At 46.5% G+C, this 16,614-nt stretch overlaps 1 protein-coding gene across 3 annotated transcripts in view; it reads right to left on the bottom strand.

The window, feature by feature from the left end:
• SCAPER (S-phase cyclin A associated protein in the ER) overlaps window positions 1-16,614 on the bottom strand; it is a 725,664-nt gene that overhangs the window by 458,296 nt on the left and 250,754 nt on the right. For all 3 annotated transcript variants that reach the window (XM_063926586.1, XM_063926587.1, XM_063926588.1), the window contains exons 18-19: window positions 16,177-16,329; window positions 15,697-15,804 (exon numbers count right to left, since the gene is read on the bottom strand). In XM_063926586.1, coding sequence (XP_063782656.1) covers window positions 15,697-15,804; window positions 16,177-16,329 — 261 coding nt within the window. The remainder of the gene's footprint in view (window positions 1-15,696; window positions 15,805-16,176; window positions 16,330-16,614) is intronic.

Below are 16,614 nucleotides of genomic sequence, written 5' to 3'. Positions count from 1 at the left end.
TGAACCCAGTTAACAGCATGATAACAGAGGAGCCTCTGAAAAGATGGCTCACAACAATAATAACCCGATTTTTGTAACAATAACTATGTACAAGTATTGCAGACAATCCGCACTTGGGATGGGCGCCCAGCATCCACTACGGACTACGAGAAATAGAATTATCGGTAAGTAAATTCTTATTTTCTCTGACGTCCTAGTGGATGCTGGGAACTCCGTAAGGACCATGGGGATTATACCAAAGCTCCCAAACGGGCGGGAGAGTGCGGATGACTCTGCAGCACCGAATGAGAGAACTCCAGGTCCTCCTCAGCCAGGGTATCAAATTTGTAGAATTTAGCAAACGTGTTTGCCCCTGACCAAGTAGCTGCTCGGCAAAGTTGTAAAGCCGAGACCCCTCGGGCAGCCGCCCAAGATGAGCCCACTTTCCTTGTGGAATGGGCTTTTACAGATTTTGGCTGTGGCAGGCCTGCCACAGAATGTGCAAGCTGAATTGTACTACAAATCCAACGAGCAATAGTCTGCTTAGAAGCAGGAGCACCCAGCTTGTTGGGTGCATACAGGATAAACAGCGAGTCAGATTTTCTGACTCCAGCCGTCCTGGAAACATATATTTTCAGGGCCCTGACTACGTCCAGCAACTTGGAGTCCTCCAAGTCCCTAGTAGCCGCAGGTACCACAATAGGCTGGTTCAAGTGAAACGCTGAAACCACCTTAGGGAGAAATTGAGGACGAGTCCTCAATTCTGCCCTGTCCGTATGAAAAATTAGGTAAGGGCTTTTATAGGATAAAGCCGCCAATTCTGAGACACGCCTGGCTGAAGCCAGGGCTAACAGCATTACCACTTTCCATGTGAGATATTTTAAGTCCACAGTGGTGAGTGGTTCAAACCAATGTGATTTTAGGAACCCCAAAACTACATTGAGATCCCAAGGTGCCACTGGAGGCACAAAAGGAGGCTGTATATGCAGTACCCCCTTGACAAACGTCTGAACTTCAGGAACTGAAGCCAGTTCTTTCTGGAAGAAAATCGACAGGGCCGAAATTTGAACCTTAATGGACCCTAATTTTAGGCCCATAGACAGTCCTGTTTGCAGGAAATGCAGGAAACGACCCAGTTGAAATTCCTCTGTAGGGGCCTTCCTGGCCTCACACCACGCAACATATTTACGCCAAATACGGTGATAATGTTGCACGGTTACATCCTTCCTGGCTTTGATCAGGGTAGGGATGACTTCATCCGGAATGCCTTTTTCCTTCAGGATCCGGCGTTCAACCGCCATGCCGTTAAACGCAGCCGCGGTAAGTCTTGGAACAGACAGGGTCCCTGCTGGAGCAGGTCCTTTCTTAGAGGTAGAGGCCACGGGTCCTCCGTGAGCATCTCTTGAAGTTCCGGGTACCAAGTCCTTCTTGGCCAATCCGGAGCCACGAGTATAGTCCTTACTCCTCTCCTTCTTATGATTCTCAGTACCTTGGGTATGAGAGGCAGAGGAGGGAACACATACACTGACTGGTACACCCACGGTGTTACCAGAGCGTCCACAGCTATTGCCTGAGGGTCCCTTGACCTAGCGCAATATCTGTCTAGTTTTTTGTTGAGGCGGGACGCCATCATGTCCACCTTTGGTTTTTCCCAACGGTTCACAATCATGTGGAAGACTTCTGGGTGAAGTCCCCACTCCCCCGGGTGGAGGTCGTGTCTGCTGAGGAAGTCTGCTTCCAGTTGTCCACTCCCGGAATGAACACTGCTGACAGTGCTATCACATGATTTTCCGCCCAGCGAAGAATCCTTGCAACTTCTGCCATTGCCCTCCTGCTTCTTGTGCCGCCCTGTCTGTTTACGTGGGCGACTGCCGTGATGTTGTCCGACTGGATCAACACCGGCTGACCCTGAAGCAGAGGCCTTGCTTGACTCAGGGCATTGTAAATGGCCCTTAGTTCCAGGATATTTATGTGAAATTACGTTTCCATGCTTGACCACAAGCCCTGGAAATTTTTTCCCTGTGTGACTGCTCCCCAGCCTCTCAGGCTGGCATCCGTGGTCACCAGGACCCAGTCCTGAATGCCGAATCTGCGGCCCTCTAGAAGATGAGCACTCTGCAACCACCACAGGAGAGACACCCTTGTCCTTGGAGACAGGGTTATCCGCTGATGCATCTGAAGATGCGATCCGGACCATTTGTCCAGCAGATCCCACTGAAAAGTTCTTGCGTGGAATCTGCCGAATGGAATCGCTTCGTAAGAAGCCACCATTTTTCCCAGGACCCTTGTGCATTGATGCACTGACACTTGGCCTGGTTTTAGGAGGTTCCTGACTAGCTCGGATAACTCCCTGGCTTTCTCCTCCGGGAGAAACACCTTTTTCTGGACTGTGTCCAGAATCATCCCTAGGAACAGCAGACGTGTCGTCGGAATCAGCTGCGATTTTGGAATACTTAGAATCCACCCGTGCTGTCGTAGTACTACTTGAGATAGTGCTACTCCGACCTCTAACTGTTCCCTGGACCTTGCCCTTATCAGGAGATCGTCCAAGTAAGGGATAATTAAGACGCCTTTTCTTCGAAGAAGAATCATCATTTCGGCCATTACCTTGGTAAAGACCCGGGGTGCCGTGGACAATCCAAACGGCAGCGTCTGAAACTGATAGTGACAGTTCTGTACCACAAACCTGAGGTACCCTTGGTGAGAAGGGCAAATTGGGACATGGAGGTAAGCATCCTTGATGTCCAGAGACACCATATAGTCCCCTTCTTCCAGGTTCGCTATCACTGCTCTGAGTGACTCCATCTTGAATTTGAACCTTTGTATGTAAGTGTTCAATGATTTCAGATTTAAAATAGGTCTCACCGAGCCGTCCGGCTTCGGTACCACAAACAGCGTGGAATAATACCCCTTTCCCTGTTGTAGGAGGGGTACCTTGATTATCACCTGCTGGGAATACAGCTTGTGAATGGCTTCCAATACCGCCTCCCTGTCGGAGGGAGACGTTGGTAAAGCAGACTTCAGGAACCGGCGAGGGGGAGACGTCTCGAATTCCAATTTGTACCCCTGAGATACTACCTGCAGGATCCAGGGGTCCACTTGCGAGTGAGCCCACTGCGCGCTGAAATTCTTGAGACGACCCCCCACCGTACCTGAGTCCGCTTGTAAGGCCCCAGCGTCATGCTGAGGACTTGGCAGAAGCGGGGGAGGGCTTCTGTTCCTGGGAAGAGGCTGCCTGCTGCAGTCTTTTTCCCCTTCCTCTGCCCCGGGGCAGATATGAGTGGCCTTTTGCCCGCTTGCCCTTATGGGGACGAAAGGACTGAGCCTGAAAAGACGGTGTCTTTTTCTGCTGAGAGGTGACCTGGGGTAAAAAGGTGGATTTCCCAGCCGTTGCCATGGCCACCAGGTCCGATAGACCGACCCCAAATAACTCCTCCCCTTTATACGGCAATACTTCCATATGCCGTTTGGAATCCGCATCACCTGACCACTGTCGCGTCCATAACCCTCTTCTGGCAGAAATGGACAGCGCACTTACTCTTGATGCCAGAGTGCAAATATCCCTCTGTGCATCTCACATATATAGAAATGCATCCTTTAAATGCTCTATAGTCAATAATATACTGTCCCTGTCCAGGGTATCAATATTTTCAGTCAGGGAATCCGACCAAGCCAGCCCAGCACTGCACATCCAGGCTGAGGCGATTGCTGGTCTCAGTATAACACCAGTATGTGTGTATATACTTTTTAGGATATTTTCCAGCTTCCTATCAGCTGGCTCCTTGAGGGCGGCCATATCCGGAGACGGTAACGCCACTTGTTTTGATAAGCGTGTGAGCGCCTTATCTACCCTAGGGGGTGTTTCCCAATGCGCCCTAACCTCTGGCGGGAAAGGGTATAATGCCAATAATTTTTTAGAAATTAGCAGTTTTTTATCGGGGGAAACCAACGCTTCATCACACACCTCATTTAATTCATCTGATTCAGGAAAAACTACGGGTAGTTTTTTCACACCCCACATAATACCCTTTTTTGTGGTACTTGTAGTATCAGAAATGTTCAAAACCTCCTTCATTGCCGTGATCATGTAACGTGTGGCCCTACTGGAAAACACGGTTGTTTCCTCACCGTCGACACTGGAGTCAGTGTCCGTGTCTGGGTCTGTGTCGACCATCTGAGGTAACGGGCGCTTTAGAGCCCCTGACGGTGTTTGAGACGCCTGGACAGGTATTAACTGTTTTTCCGGCTGTCTCATGTCGTCAACAGTCTTTTGTAAAGTGCTGACGCTATCACGTAATTCCTTCCATAAGACCATCCAGTCAGGTGTCGACTCCTTAGGGGGTGACATCACTATTACAGGCAATTGCTCCGCCTCCATACCATTTTCCTCCTCATACATGTCGACACAACGTACCGACACACAGCACACACACAGGGAATGCTCTGATAGAGGACAGGACCCCACTAGCCCTTTGGGGAGACAGAGGGAGAGTTTGCCAGCACACACCAGAGCGCTATATATATACAGGGATAACCTTATATAAGTGTTTTTCCCTTATATAGCTGCTGTATTTATTAATCTGCCAAATTAGTGCCCCCCCTCTCTTGTTTTACCCTGTTTCTGTAGTGCAGGACTGCAGGGGAGAGTCAGGGAGACGTCCTTCCAGCGGAGCTGTGAGGGAAAATGGCGCTTGTGTGCTGAGGAGATAGACTCCGCCCCCTTCTCGGCGGCCTTTCTCCCGCTTTTTTAAGGAAAAACTGGCAGGGGTTAAATGCATCCATATAGCCCAGGAGCTATATGTGATGTATTTTTAGCCATCTAAGGTGTTTTTATTGCGTCTCAGGGCGCCCCCCCCCCCAGCACCCTGCACCCTCAGTGACCGGAGTGTGAAGTGTGCTGAGAGCAATGGCGCACAGCTGCGGTGCTGTGCGCTACCTTATTGAAGACAGGACGTCTTCTGCCGCCGATTTCCCGGACCTCTTCTGTCTTCTGGCTCTGTAAGGGGGCCGGCGGCGCGGCTCTGGGACCCATCCATGGCTGGGCCTGTGATCGTCCCTCTGGAGCTAATGTCCAGTAGCCTAAGAAGCCCAATCCACTCTGCACGCAGGTGAGTTCGCTTCTTCTCCCCTTAGTCCCTCGGTGCAGTGAGCCTGTTGCCAGCAGGACTCACTGAAAATAAAAAACCTAATTTAAACTTTTACTCTAAGCAGCTCAGGAGAGCCACCTAGTATGCACCCTTCTCGTTCGGGCACAAAAATCCAACTGAGGCTTGGAGGAGGGTCATAGGGGGAGGAGCCAGTGCACACCAGGAAGTCCTAAAGCTTTTACTTTTGTGCCCAGTCTCCTGCGGAGCCGCTATTCCCCATGGTCCTTACGGAGTTCCCAGCATCCACTAGGACGTCAGAGAAAATATGTTTTTTAGAAACCCATCCACTCTCCTATCCGTGACATAATTTAATGATGTTGAAGGCAAAGGTAATAAAGATTTTTGCACTAATCGAATTACATGCGTATCTACTTTAGGAGCCACCTCCCTTTTTAAACAATCCCCAGCTGGAAGAGGATAATTGGAATCCCATTTTTTAGGAATTCTAAACTTCTTATTGGGTGTAGCCCAAGCCTCTTCCATGATTTCTGTCAGCTGATCTGACCCTGGAAACTCGGGTTTAACTGTTTTGGGACATTTAAACACAGGTGCCTTGGTTTTTAACACAGGCTCTGCTGAATCCTCTAAGGATAGAATGGCTTTCATTTCTTTAATTAACTCAGCTATATCCACTGAGCTGAGACATTCTTCCTCCTATTCGTATGCTGAAGTAGAATTAATTGCGCTTTCATCTTCCGATGAATCCTCCTCTGCCTCATGTGTAGCTGGTTTATCAGCTTGTTTCTTTTGAGAAGTTGCTGGTGGAAGTGATATACCGTAGGTAGGGAGCTGCATGTAAGGGCTAATAGTGTAACCTATTCCTGATACAGAAGCTGTAGGAATTATCCGTCAGCTAACATGGATAAAGTCTGTGCAAACATAGCCCAAGGTGGATCTATCTGTACCTGATGTTGTACAGGGATCTGCCTTGTACTTTGCTGAAAACGAAAACAATTTGCACATAAACCATCCTGAACCAGATCCTGAGAGGATAATACAGTATTGCAAAACAAACATGATATGAGTGTTGGTGTTGCTGTGAGTGTACCTTCCCACTTTTGCCGCTCTTAGACATGATAAATAATCAGCACTTTCACAGTATACTACACAATTTGTGACTGTAATCACTTTAAAGTTTCTAAAGTGACACACAAACTGACCTTACCCATGCACCAGCATTGAGGATCAGAAAAACAAACTGACAGACATATAGTAAAGCCAGCAATCACACTAGCAGTCAGTCACATGTAATACATTAGTATAATTAGCAATATGAGCACATCATCAACTACAAACACATTCTTAAGTCTGTAGGAGAACATATTACTGATCATGTTTGAATGGATCTAACGTATTCAGACGCAAAGTGAAATAAACAACAGTAAATGTATACATACTCATATGCAATAGGCACTTATCTAACTATTCGTACTCAAAAGGTAGATAGAGATTAGTGCTGTATAACCCGTACTCAGTAGAGTGGGATACAGGGGGACTCACCTCGCTTCCAGGATCGATCAATACGTTAGCGAACGCTGAGTGGATCCAGATGCTACTAGTGTACACTGCTGCTCCATGAATCTATAGTGAACACAGATGCTCAGTGAACACAGACGCACCCGTCACAAAGCCGCCTATGCTGCGACCGGGTCCCCTCGTGGTAGCGCTCAGTGAACACAGACACACCAGTCACACAGTCGCCTATGCTGCGATCGGGTCCCCTCATGCACAGCGTGTGGGACGGAAGCAAGGAAACCGTTCATGGCAGGAGACTCGGAGGAAACTGGTCATGAACGGGGGGGGGGGGGAGGGGGGGGCGGGCCAGCAGACCATCTGACTCCCCTTGCTGACATCAACCCTAAGGATCGCGGCCTCATGCTATTCCTGGAGCCTATAATCCCTAAGGCCTAGCGCTGCTGCACCCGAGGTGGCAGACGCGTTAGTTACTGTTTGGTAGTCTCCTCCCAAAGCAGTGCGGCTGTGTCCGTATTCCATCTAGCTAAGTGGAAGCCATGCCTTACCTTCTCCCCGTGCTCTGGCCACAGCCTGGTAACGTCTGCTGGACCAGCTAGTATATCCGACAAAGACGCCCGCCGAAACAGCACTGTATTTGTGGGTAAGCGTTGCCGCGACCCGGCGGAGAGTTGTTGGAGCGACTCTAATATACGAATAGGATGCTGTTTAGAAAGATCACTCAAAAACTAGTAAGAGTATAAAAATAAAGGTGGTCATTCCGAGTTGTTCGCTCGCTAGCTGCTTTTAGCATCATTGCAAACGCTAGGCCGCCGCTCTCTGGGAGTGTATCTTAGCTTAGCAGAATAGCGAACGAAAGATTAGCAGAACTGCTACTAAATAATTCCCTGCAGTTTCTGAGTAGCTCCAGACCTACTCCTAGACTGCGATCACCTCAGTCCGTTTAGTTCCTGGTTTGACGTCACAAACACGCCCTGCATTCGGCCAGCCACTCCTGCGTTTTTACCTGGCACACCTGCGTTTTTTAGCACACTCCCTGAAAACGGACAGTTTCCGCCCAGAAACACCCACTTCCTGTCAATCACTCGAGCGATGAAAAAACGTCGCTCGAGCTTGTGTAAATCTACAAAGTTTTGTGTGAAAGTACTTAGCGCATGCGCGCTGTGTACCATGCGCATTTTTGCTGGTTTTTTTCACTTAATCGCTGCACTGCGAAAATCGTCAGCGAGCGAACAACTCGGAATGACCACCAAAATAAGAAAGCTTAGGGCTGCTAAAAAGCAGCAGCCCTCTGACTATGGTCCGGCTCCTGCCACACGAAACAAAAAACTGATTTGCCTGAGCCAGGAGGCGGAGATATATGGACGGGCCCGTTGCATGCTGGGAGGGAGACTGGAAAGTTTTGATCGATTGGTGCCAATCCGCTGTCGCTTCATCATATCCCATTGTTATCATGTGAATAACCTGTGGACCCTGCCGGAGAAATACAAAACAGTATATCCTGTGGAACACTATATGGTATATGAGACCCTGACGCACTTAGACCCCCAGGGCACAGAATATAGGCCCTCATTCCGAGTTGTTCGCTCGCAAGGCGATTTTAGCAGAGTTACACACGCTAAGCCGCCGCCTACTGGGAGTGAATCTTAGCTTCTTAAAATTGCGAACGATGTATTCGCAATATTGCGATTACAAACTACTTAGCAGTTTCTGAGTAGCTTCAACCTTACTCGGCATCTGCGATCAGTTCAGTGCTTGTCGTTCCTGGTTTGACGTCACAAACACACCCAGCTTTCGCCCAGACACTCCTCCATTTCTCCAGCCACTCCCGCGTTTTTTCCGGAAACGGTAGCGTTTTTATCCACACGCCCATAAAACGCAGTGTTTCCGCCCAGTAACACCCATTTCCTGTCAATCACACTACGATCGCCGGAGCGAAGAAAAAGCCGTGAGTAAAAATACTATCTTCATAGCAAAATTACTTGGCGCAGTCGCAGTGCGAACATTGCGCATGCGTACTAAGCAGAAAAACGCTGCGATGCGAAGAAAAATACCGAGCGAACGACTCGGAATGAGGGCCATAGTGATAGCAATATGTGTGATACACAGAATAGAATCCACACAGCAGCTATAGGCACACGCAGTCACAGGTACAATGCAGAAATTATTACATATAAAAATAAAACTGCACTGGACTAGCAATACTACATAAAGATATGTATGAATACAGATATAACAATGAACAGTAAACACTGGATGTATATCACAGAAAACGTGTACTAAATATTCATATAGAAGTGCACTTGTTCTTAACTAACGCTGTCTAAACGACATGTAGAATACTTAACTGTCCTGTAAGCGCACAGCGCTGATGAGACAGGTGGCTTTACAGAGGAGACAGTGCCCAGCAGTCACAGGATCAGCGCAACTCTGTGAAATGGCGCCCAAACGCTGACAGGGAGTGAGGGAGAGAGAGAGATGCTGCTCCAGGGTGGGAACAACTGCAGTAGATGGCGCCTGGAGCTGGGGGAGGGGCTACAGGTCAGCGCCTTATCCCCACTGCTGGACTTCACGGGGTATTATGGAGCCTATAATAAACGGATTTCAGTAAATCCGACCTGTCCTCCCTGGTGGATATAGTGGGGTCCCTGCACGGCCACAGTGTCCACGGCAGCGGCACAGTCCGTCTCCTGGGACCACGACCGGATCGCGATTTTGGAGGGTCCCACCTGGGAGACCTCTTACCTCCTCCCTGAAGTGCGGCCATGCGATCCAGGAAAGCAGCAGCGGTGATGTGTGCCTCATAACCGGAGCGCCTCCGCTGTAAGTACCTGGCAACCAGGGCGCGGGAGTATACAGCGCCGCTGGGGGAGGTGAGGGAGCCGCAGCACAGAATGTCAGCATGACATACACAGCATCTAGTGCCTGTGCTGTGGCCCTTGAAGTCTTCTATCTTCCGAAAAAGCTCTTAGAAGGGCTGACTAGTACAGCCCCCCTGTTAGTGACCTGCACTGCAGGCACCAACTTACAAACTGAGCTACAGTGTCTGGAGGCGTGGCTATAGAGGAGGCGGTGCAGTGCATCCTGGGAACAGTCAAAGCTTTAGCCTGTTGGTGCCTCGGATCAAGATCCAACTCTACACCCCAATGTTATTCCCTGTGAAATACCAGTGTACCCCGCGGCAGAAAAATACAGTGCAGGAGTCAGAAAATATCCCAATCTGGGGAGTGAAGAGTCAGAGTAGTAAGAATATCATAACAACGCACAAAAAACTCTCTCCCAGCTCAGCACAGCGCGATGTGTGCTGAGCGTGCGGGGGGGGGGGGGGGGCGCTCATTTCACCCAGCGGGTGAAGTGAGCAACCTGCTAGATTGGCCAATCTAGCACCAGCGATAGCGATGCGCGGGGCTGCGCATAGCTATCTCTGTGAGGGGTACACACGGAGTGATCGCTGCTTAAAATCTAAGCAATCTAGTCAGATTGCTTAGATTTTAAGCAGCGATCGCTCCGTGAGTACCCCCCTTTACTACGGCAGGCACCAACTTTAAAACTGAGCTCACTGTGCCTGGGGGCGGGGTAATAGAGGAGGGACCCGATGCATCCTTGGACAGCTAAAGTTTTACCTGTTGGTGCCTGGATCCAGTTCCATCTCTACACCCCAAAGTTTCCCTGTGGAAACCTATGTACCCTGCTGCAGAAAGTCTGTTTTTTCGAGCGAAAACAGGTTATTGTGGATCATAAAATAAGCCCCTAAGATGGCTACATACAAGCAGATCCTTTCATGAACAGTGCCCAATTCAGCAGCACTTGCAGCCAATTTTGACAACATAAGCTCCCTTGCTAAAGGCTGACACCTGTTAGTGAGGTTAGTATTATGGTTGCAACTGCACTTCATTTGCCAGCAGCCACATAATTATAAAAGTGATTTGCACCAGGAGTATTAGCTGCTTCCTGTTGATGCTGTGATACAGTATGCTATAAATTGTCTGATAATGCAGCAATACAAATGTTTATGTTGATTTTTATCCCCATTTCATCTGCCACTTCAGGCGGCAGAACAACACCCATAATCACACAATGAAACAGGAGAGTGATGTCACTGCAGCCATATCTACCAGGCACACAGCAGCTGTGACATCCAGTAATTGCTGTACGCGGGGATAGAGAGGCAGCCAATTCTAAAATTCAATCATTTTTTCAGATTTCCCTGCAGTGTGATAAAATTAGTGGCAATATTATTTAATGTTATGCAGTTTATCACATTTCAGGTAATACAATATCAAGAGGGTATTAGAGATCAGATTGTACGATGGAATAACCTGTAAAAGTTATTATTAAGGGAAGAAGAGGTTCTGAATGGAGAAGTAAGACTATGAATACAATAAGCACCTTCATGGGAATAACTGCTGAAGATGTCAATCTGCACAGAAGAAAAAGAGATATATCAGCGGAGTACTTCATTTTAGTGTTGTGTATGAATAGGTCTAATACAGTAGTTGGCTCGGTAGTGGAAGCGGCCTTTTCTCCAGGAATTAATAGTTCTCCCAGTGCTTGTCCTTTTCTGGTAAGCCTTCCCTCACACCAGTGACACTATAAGCAAACCGGCAGACACATTCCACAGGCTTATTAAAGGGTCAGTGTAAAATTTGGTTTAAGGAATAAAAAGATAATTAGAAGCAGTTGAGTACTGTTTCAGTGTACAGTACATAGACCTACAGTTACAGATGTGTCCTTTTTGCGCCATATGGCGTGAGAGGAATGGCATGGCTTATATGCTCTGTCATCCCTGACTTTCATAATTTAGCATTTAGCATCTTTTCGCATCATATAGCTGCATCAAAAGTCACTTGTCCTAGGCACTTCGGATCAGCATTTTGTTCCAATGGAATTAGTATAATGTCGCAAATTATGCACAGTGATGCTGCATTGCTCGCCACTTGCAGTCCTCAGGCTTTTGCCTTTTTACGCGTAACTAACTGGGCCATTTGGCACAATTTGAGGATAGATGTATGAGGACACATTTGTATTTTATTGTTTCTGCTAAAATGTACAGAAATTGTAAGCCATTATAAGCATGGTTCTTATTCTTCTTGTTCTTCGAACTAGTGTAGTTTTTATAATATCCTGTATTTTGGCTTACTCAATACAGTGATAAATAAGGCACTGGATAGTCTCATCTCAGCTATGTGCTATAGCGCGTCTTTATGTGGAGGTTGCGGCAACTGACTCCTTTTTGCAAACTGAGTGAGTTTCACAGAATTCAATTGCTCCAGCCAATAGACATTTATACAAAACCATAAATTCTGATGGGAACCGAAAACAGTCGAGTAGAACCCCAGGTCATGGGATCAACATAATTATGAGCTCAGTGCAATCTCTGCTGGAGCTTTATCAACAATAATAATACATTATAATACTATATGACATACTATTACACTCTAACCCCACTCCCATTACTTCTACAACCTCACCCTTAGCTCCCATTATCTGAGAAAGAGAAAAAAAACAAAAACAAGATTTTGGTTATAACCTGACAAATGTGTTTCTCTAATGCCATGAGGGACACTGGAAAACCATGAGGTACAGTATAGCCTGAGCTGAAGAAGCCTGTGCACTAAACAGTAAATTTTTAAGGTAGCTCAGGCACCTCCTCCCCTATACCACGCCCTCTGCCCGAGCATTCTGCTTTCGTTAACAAAGGCCCAAAGGAGAGTGAAGAAGAGGAGAAGATAAGGACCAAGCACACAAAACATCTGTACAAGTGACCTGGCACGGCACAATCCAATACAAAAGGAAGCAAGGAGTGGGCAAGAGGGCATTAGAGGAACAGATTCATCAGCTAAGAACCAAAATCTTGTTTTCTCTTTCAGCCATAGGGACAAAGGAGAACCATGGGGATGTCCCACAGCTCCTGTATGCTCCTTAGGCGCACATAGAACCCTTCGCCCGAAACCAGCAACTCTGGTAGCAAAGGCATCAAAATGGTAGAAAAGAATAAAGGTGTGTGCCAAGACCAAGTGGTGGCCTTGCAAAGGTCCCGACAAACCAGGCGGCAACCGAAGGAGGCACCGGAAAAGCTAGCCTGACAGATGGCTTCCTGAATCTATTGCCCACATCCAAGGACCCAACAGATTTAGGTACAAGCGTCTCTGGAAATAAACCTACAGAGCAGATACCAGGACTTTCCGGGGCGACAAGCGGAGACCTAAATAAAATCCCACCGGTAAAAAGGACAGACTCTTAGAAACATGGACAATCTCATGTTTTAATCCTGCCAACCACATCAGGTTACGTAGGCTCTCCAGATCCTGCATACCGCTTATTCAAAATACCGCTTATTCAAAATCGGTTTCCTAGCACAGAGCATAGTATAGATCACAGCATCCCAAAAACCTCTGGCGCTCAGGAGGGTTGTCTTATCAGCCACCCTGTCAGAGCCAGGTGTTAAGGATCCAGATGGAGGCAAGGCCCTTAACAGAAATGATCCGGTCTATGAGGAAGCTGCCAAGGGGCTGCTATCAACAGGCACCTGAAATCAGCGTACCACACCCTGATTGACCGGTCTGGAGCAACTAGAATAACGATCCCTTCTTCTTATTTCCATTTGTGGCTCACCTGAGGCATAAGGGACATCTGGGGAAAGATGAACAGAAGAGGAAAGGTCCAAGGAACTAACAGGAAGGCTGGCTGATATTAGCGACCTCTTAATTTTCTTTTACCAGAATGTAAACTGCCAACAAACTTGGAAGGAACCGTTCTGCCCACCATAGGATTCTGCTTACTTCCCACATGACCTGAATGCTTCTTATGCCTACTTGATGATTTATGTTCAGGACAGCAGTTGAATTGTCCAAGCAGACATTGACCGGATGGCCCTGGAGAAACTGCTTTGCTTGACACAAGGCACTGTCGATTGCCCGAAGTTCTAAGATATTTAAAGGAAGATGGGACTACAATGACAAGTAGTTGTCATTGTGACCACCAACATTCCCCGAGGCTGACATCTGTAGTGAGTATAATCCATTCCAGAACCAGAAATGGATGACATTTGTCTAGGTGAGATGTCTGAAGCCTCGGAGATAAAATCAGCTGAGACCTGTACTGGACATAACAGCCTTCCACTTGGACAGACTCTGACTACACCAAATGTGGATACCAGGTTGCCTAGGACCCGCATGCATAAGTGCACTAACATTCGCAGTACCAGAAGAAGAGACCATATCATCACCTGGAGGGAGACAATTTTGTCCTGTGGAAAAAAAAATTCTGGCCCAGAGTGTCCAGTAGGGCCCCCAGGTGCACTTGTTGCTGAAAAGGCTTCAGACTGGATTTGTGCCAATTGATGAGCCATCCATGTGACTGAAGAATCCAAACCATCAGGTTAAGGTGTTACTGAAGAGTCCCTTCTGACTGTGCAAGTAAAAGATCATTCAGGTAAAGAATTATCTGGATACTCTGGAATTGCAGGGAAGCTGCCATCAGCGACATGACCTTGGTGAACACCCGAGGGGCTGTGGACAACTTGAAAGACAAGGCTTGAAACTGGTAGTGGTCAAAGGGGCTGCAACTTACAGGAACTGTTGGTGTCCTTCCAAAATCGGAATGTGCAAGTAGGCATGCTTGACATCTAAGGACACCAGGAGATCCCCCAGTTTCAGGGAGTGCATAATTGACCTGAGGGACTCCATTTTGAACTTTGGAACCCTGAGGTAATCATTTAGGAATTTCAGATTGATGATGGGACAGAAGGTCCCATCTGGCATTCCTACGAGGAAACTTTTGGAATAAAAACCAGTTCTACTTTGATGAGAAAGTACCAGAGCAATAACTCTTCTTTGATGAGAAAGAGCACCAAAAAAAAATGAATGTTTTTCACAGAGGGCGGGTTATAGGGTAGGATGAGTCTGAACTGCCTTAAAAGTTAACTGTTTAGTGCTCAGATTTCTTCAGCACCAGCTATACCCCATTTGAACAATAAGATGACAAATGTACAACTAAATGAAGAAGTGAATTGTTTATTTAATGTTGTGGTGGTTTTATTTGATTGGTGTGGCACTTGATTTATAACTGCCAACATTAGCTATTTTACCTGGAGGATAGTCTTCAGCACTCTGCGTGTTTCAGCATATTTTTAAATTCTTTTGGACAAGACTTCCATTTTTCTATTTTTCAATTATCTTTTATAGCATACACCGCTGTTTAATCTTAAAATCATAAATGACGTTAAATTCTCACTGACATCTTAAATGTTTGTATGAAAATTGGCTTAAAGTTATTTGCATGCAAGTGGGGAAACTTCAGTACAATGACAGCAACCCAGATACGGACAAATATAATATATACAGATGTGTCCTCTTACATATTTGCTGCGGTCACACTAAACAGCCCTTGAAGTCGTGCCATGCCATGGTGGGACTCTGTAGCGCCGAGTGTTTTTTTCCCCCCATTTTTTCCCCACCAAAAAGCATCTTAAGACGCAATATAATGTAATAGGACACACAAGCAGCTTCTGATTAAAATGATATGCAGCATGCCTACATTCTGTGTGTAATTGCGGCTCTATCTGCATCATAAATGCCACGTTACAGTGTTTTCCATGAAAGCACTGTAGTATAGCACTGTAGTATAGCATTTTGTATGCAAATACAGTCGCAGTCACATACAGAATATAGGCATGCTGCATATCATATAAATCAGCAGAAGCTGCTTGTGCATCCTAAGATGCATTTTCGTGGGATAAAATCCAAAAAAGAGTCCTACGCCACTCCATGTTATGTGTAACGTGACTTGTAGGGCATGGAGCAAAGATGTAAGAGGACACATCTGTAGGTGACTCAAAACACTGCAACACTTCAGGTTTCAGACATAGGGGCTTACGTAACAGTCTGCAAGCTTCACGCTCTGTGGAAAATCTGGCGAGTCTGCCTGTATTTTTAAAGCAGCTATCATTTAAAAGGCAAAACTTTAAATTAATGCTGCTTTAAAAATTCAGGCAAACTCTCCGGAATTCCTGCAGAGGGTGCAGCTCGCACACTGTTACATAAGCCCCATAATTACTATCACAATGGTGATTTTTTTTTTTATTCATAGTACTCACCACTTCTTCATCAGATAATTCCCGGCCCTGGATACTACTGTTCTCTCGAACGGCCAATTGGTGTTTCTTTCCTTTAATGTGACTGAAGAGATACACCTCAGAGGAAATCTGTCAGGAAGGGTTATGTTCATTATTATTATATAACTAATATATCGACTGCATAATAAGCTTCATTATAACCATCTTTATCCAAACACAAACACGTAAATGAGCACAAAGAGAAGGATGACTGGACAATAGAAGAAAGATTTCAGTTAAGTCTTGGGAGATTTAAGGTTCAGATAGTATACAAGATTCTGAAAATGAGGACAAGACAGGATTATATTCAGAACATAGAGAGTAAGACTTCTAAATATTGGCAGGAGGAAAAACCAAACAGAAGAAATAGAATGCTAATAGTATTCAGGGGAGGAAACAATAGTGACACAGCAAGCTAGAATCTGTGCACTAGACAACCCAAATGACGGGAGTAGTCCTTACCATTACACTACAGAGAGTGCACTGCTTCTTCCGCTCAAATGGGGTGAGTTTAGGAGCATAGTCTGTGCTTGCATGTCTTCCACTGCTCAACTCTGCAGCTTTCTCTTTCCGTTGTTCAATCTGTTCCAGGTGTCTCCGTACACCCTCATCATGCTGAAATAAAAGATGTGAGGCTATTCTATGGGCACTATTGGTTGAACACATATTGACACATGAACAGATGTCTACAACTGCAAATCTATATGATATCAGAAGCCATGTATTACCACAATGGCTAACATACACATATTACGATATTACCAAGTGCCAGCTCCCTGCGTGTTGTAGTGCTCAAGCATCCCTATATTTGTGCTGCCCGCAGTTATGTCCTTATTTATTTATAACCAGTTATTTATATAGCGTACACATATTCCGTAGTGCTTTACAGAGAATATTTGT

Source organism: Pseudophryne corroboree, chromosome 6 (genome assembly GCF_028390025.1).
Source record: "Pseudophryne corroboree isolate aPseCor3 chromosome 6, aPseCor3.hap2, whole genome shotgun sequence".
Taxonomy (NCBI): domain Eukaryota; kingdom Metazoa; phylum Chordata; class Amphibia; order Anura; family Myobatrachidae; genus Pseudophryne; species Pseudophryne corroboree.
This window is presented reverse-complemented; position numbering and strand designations above follow the sequence as displayed.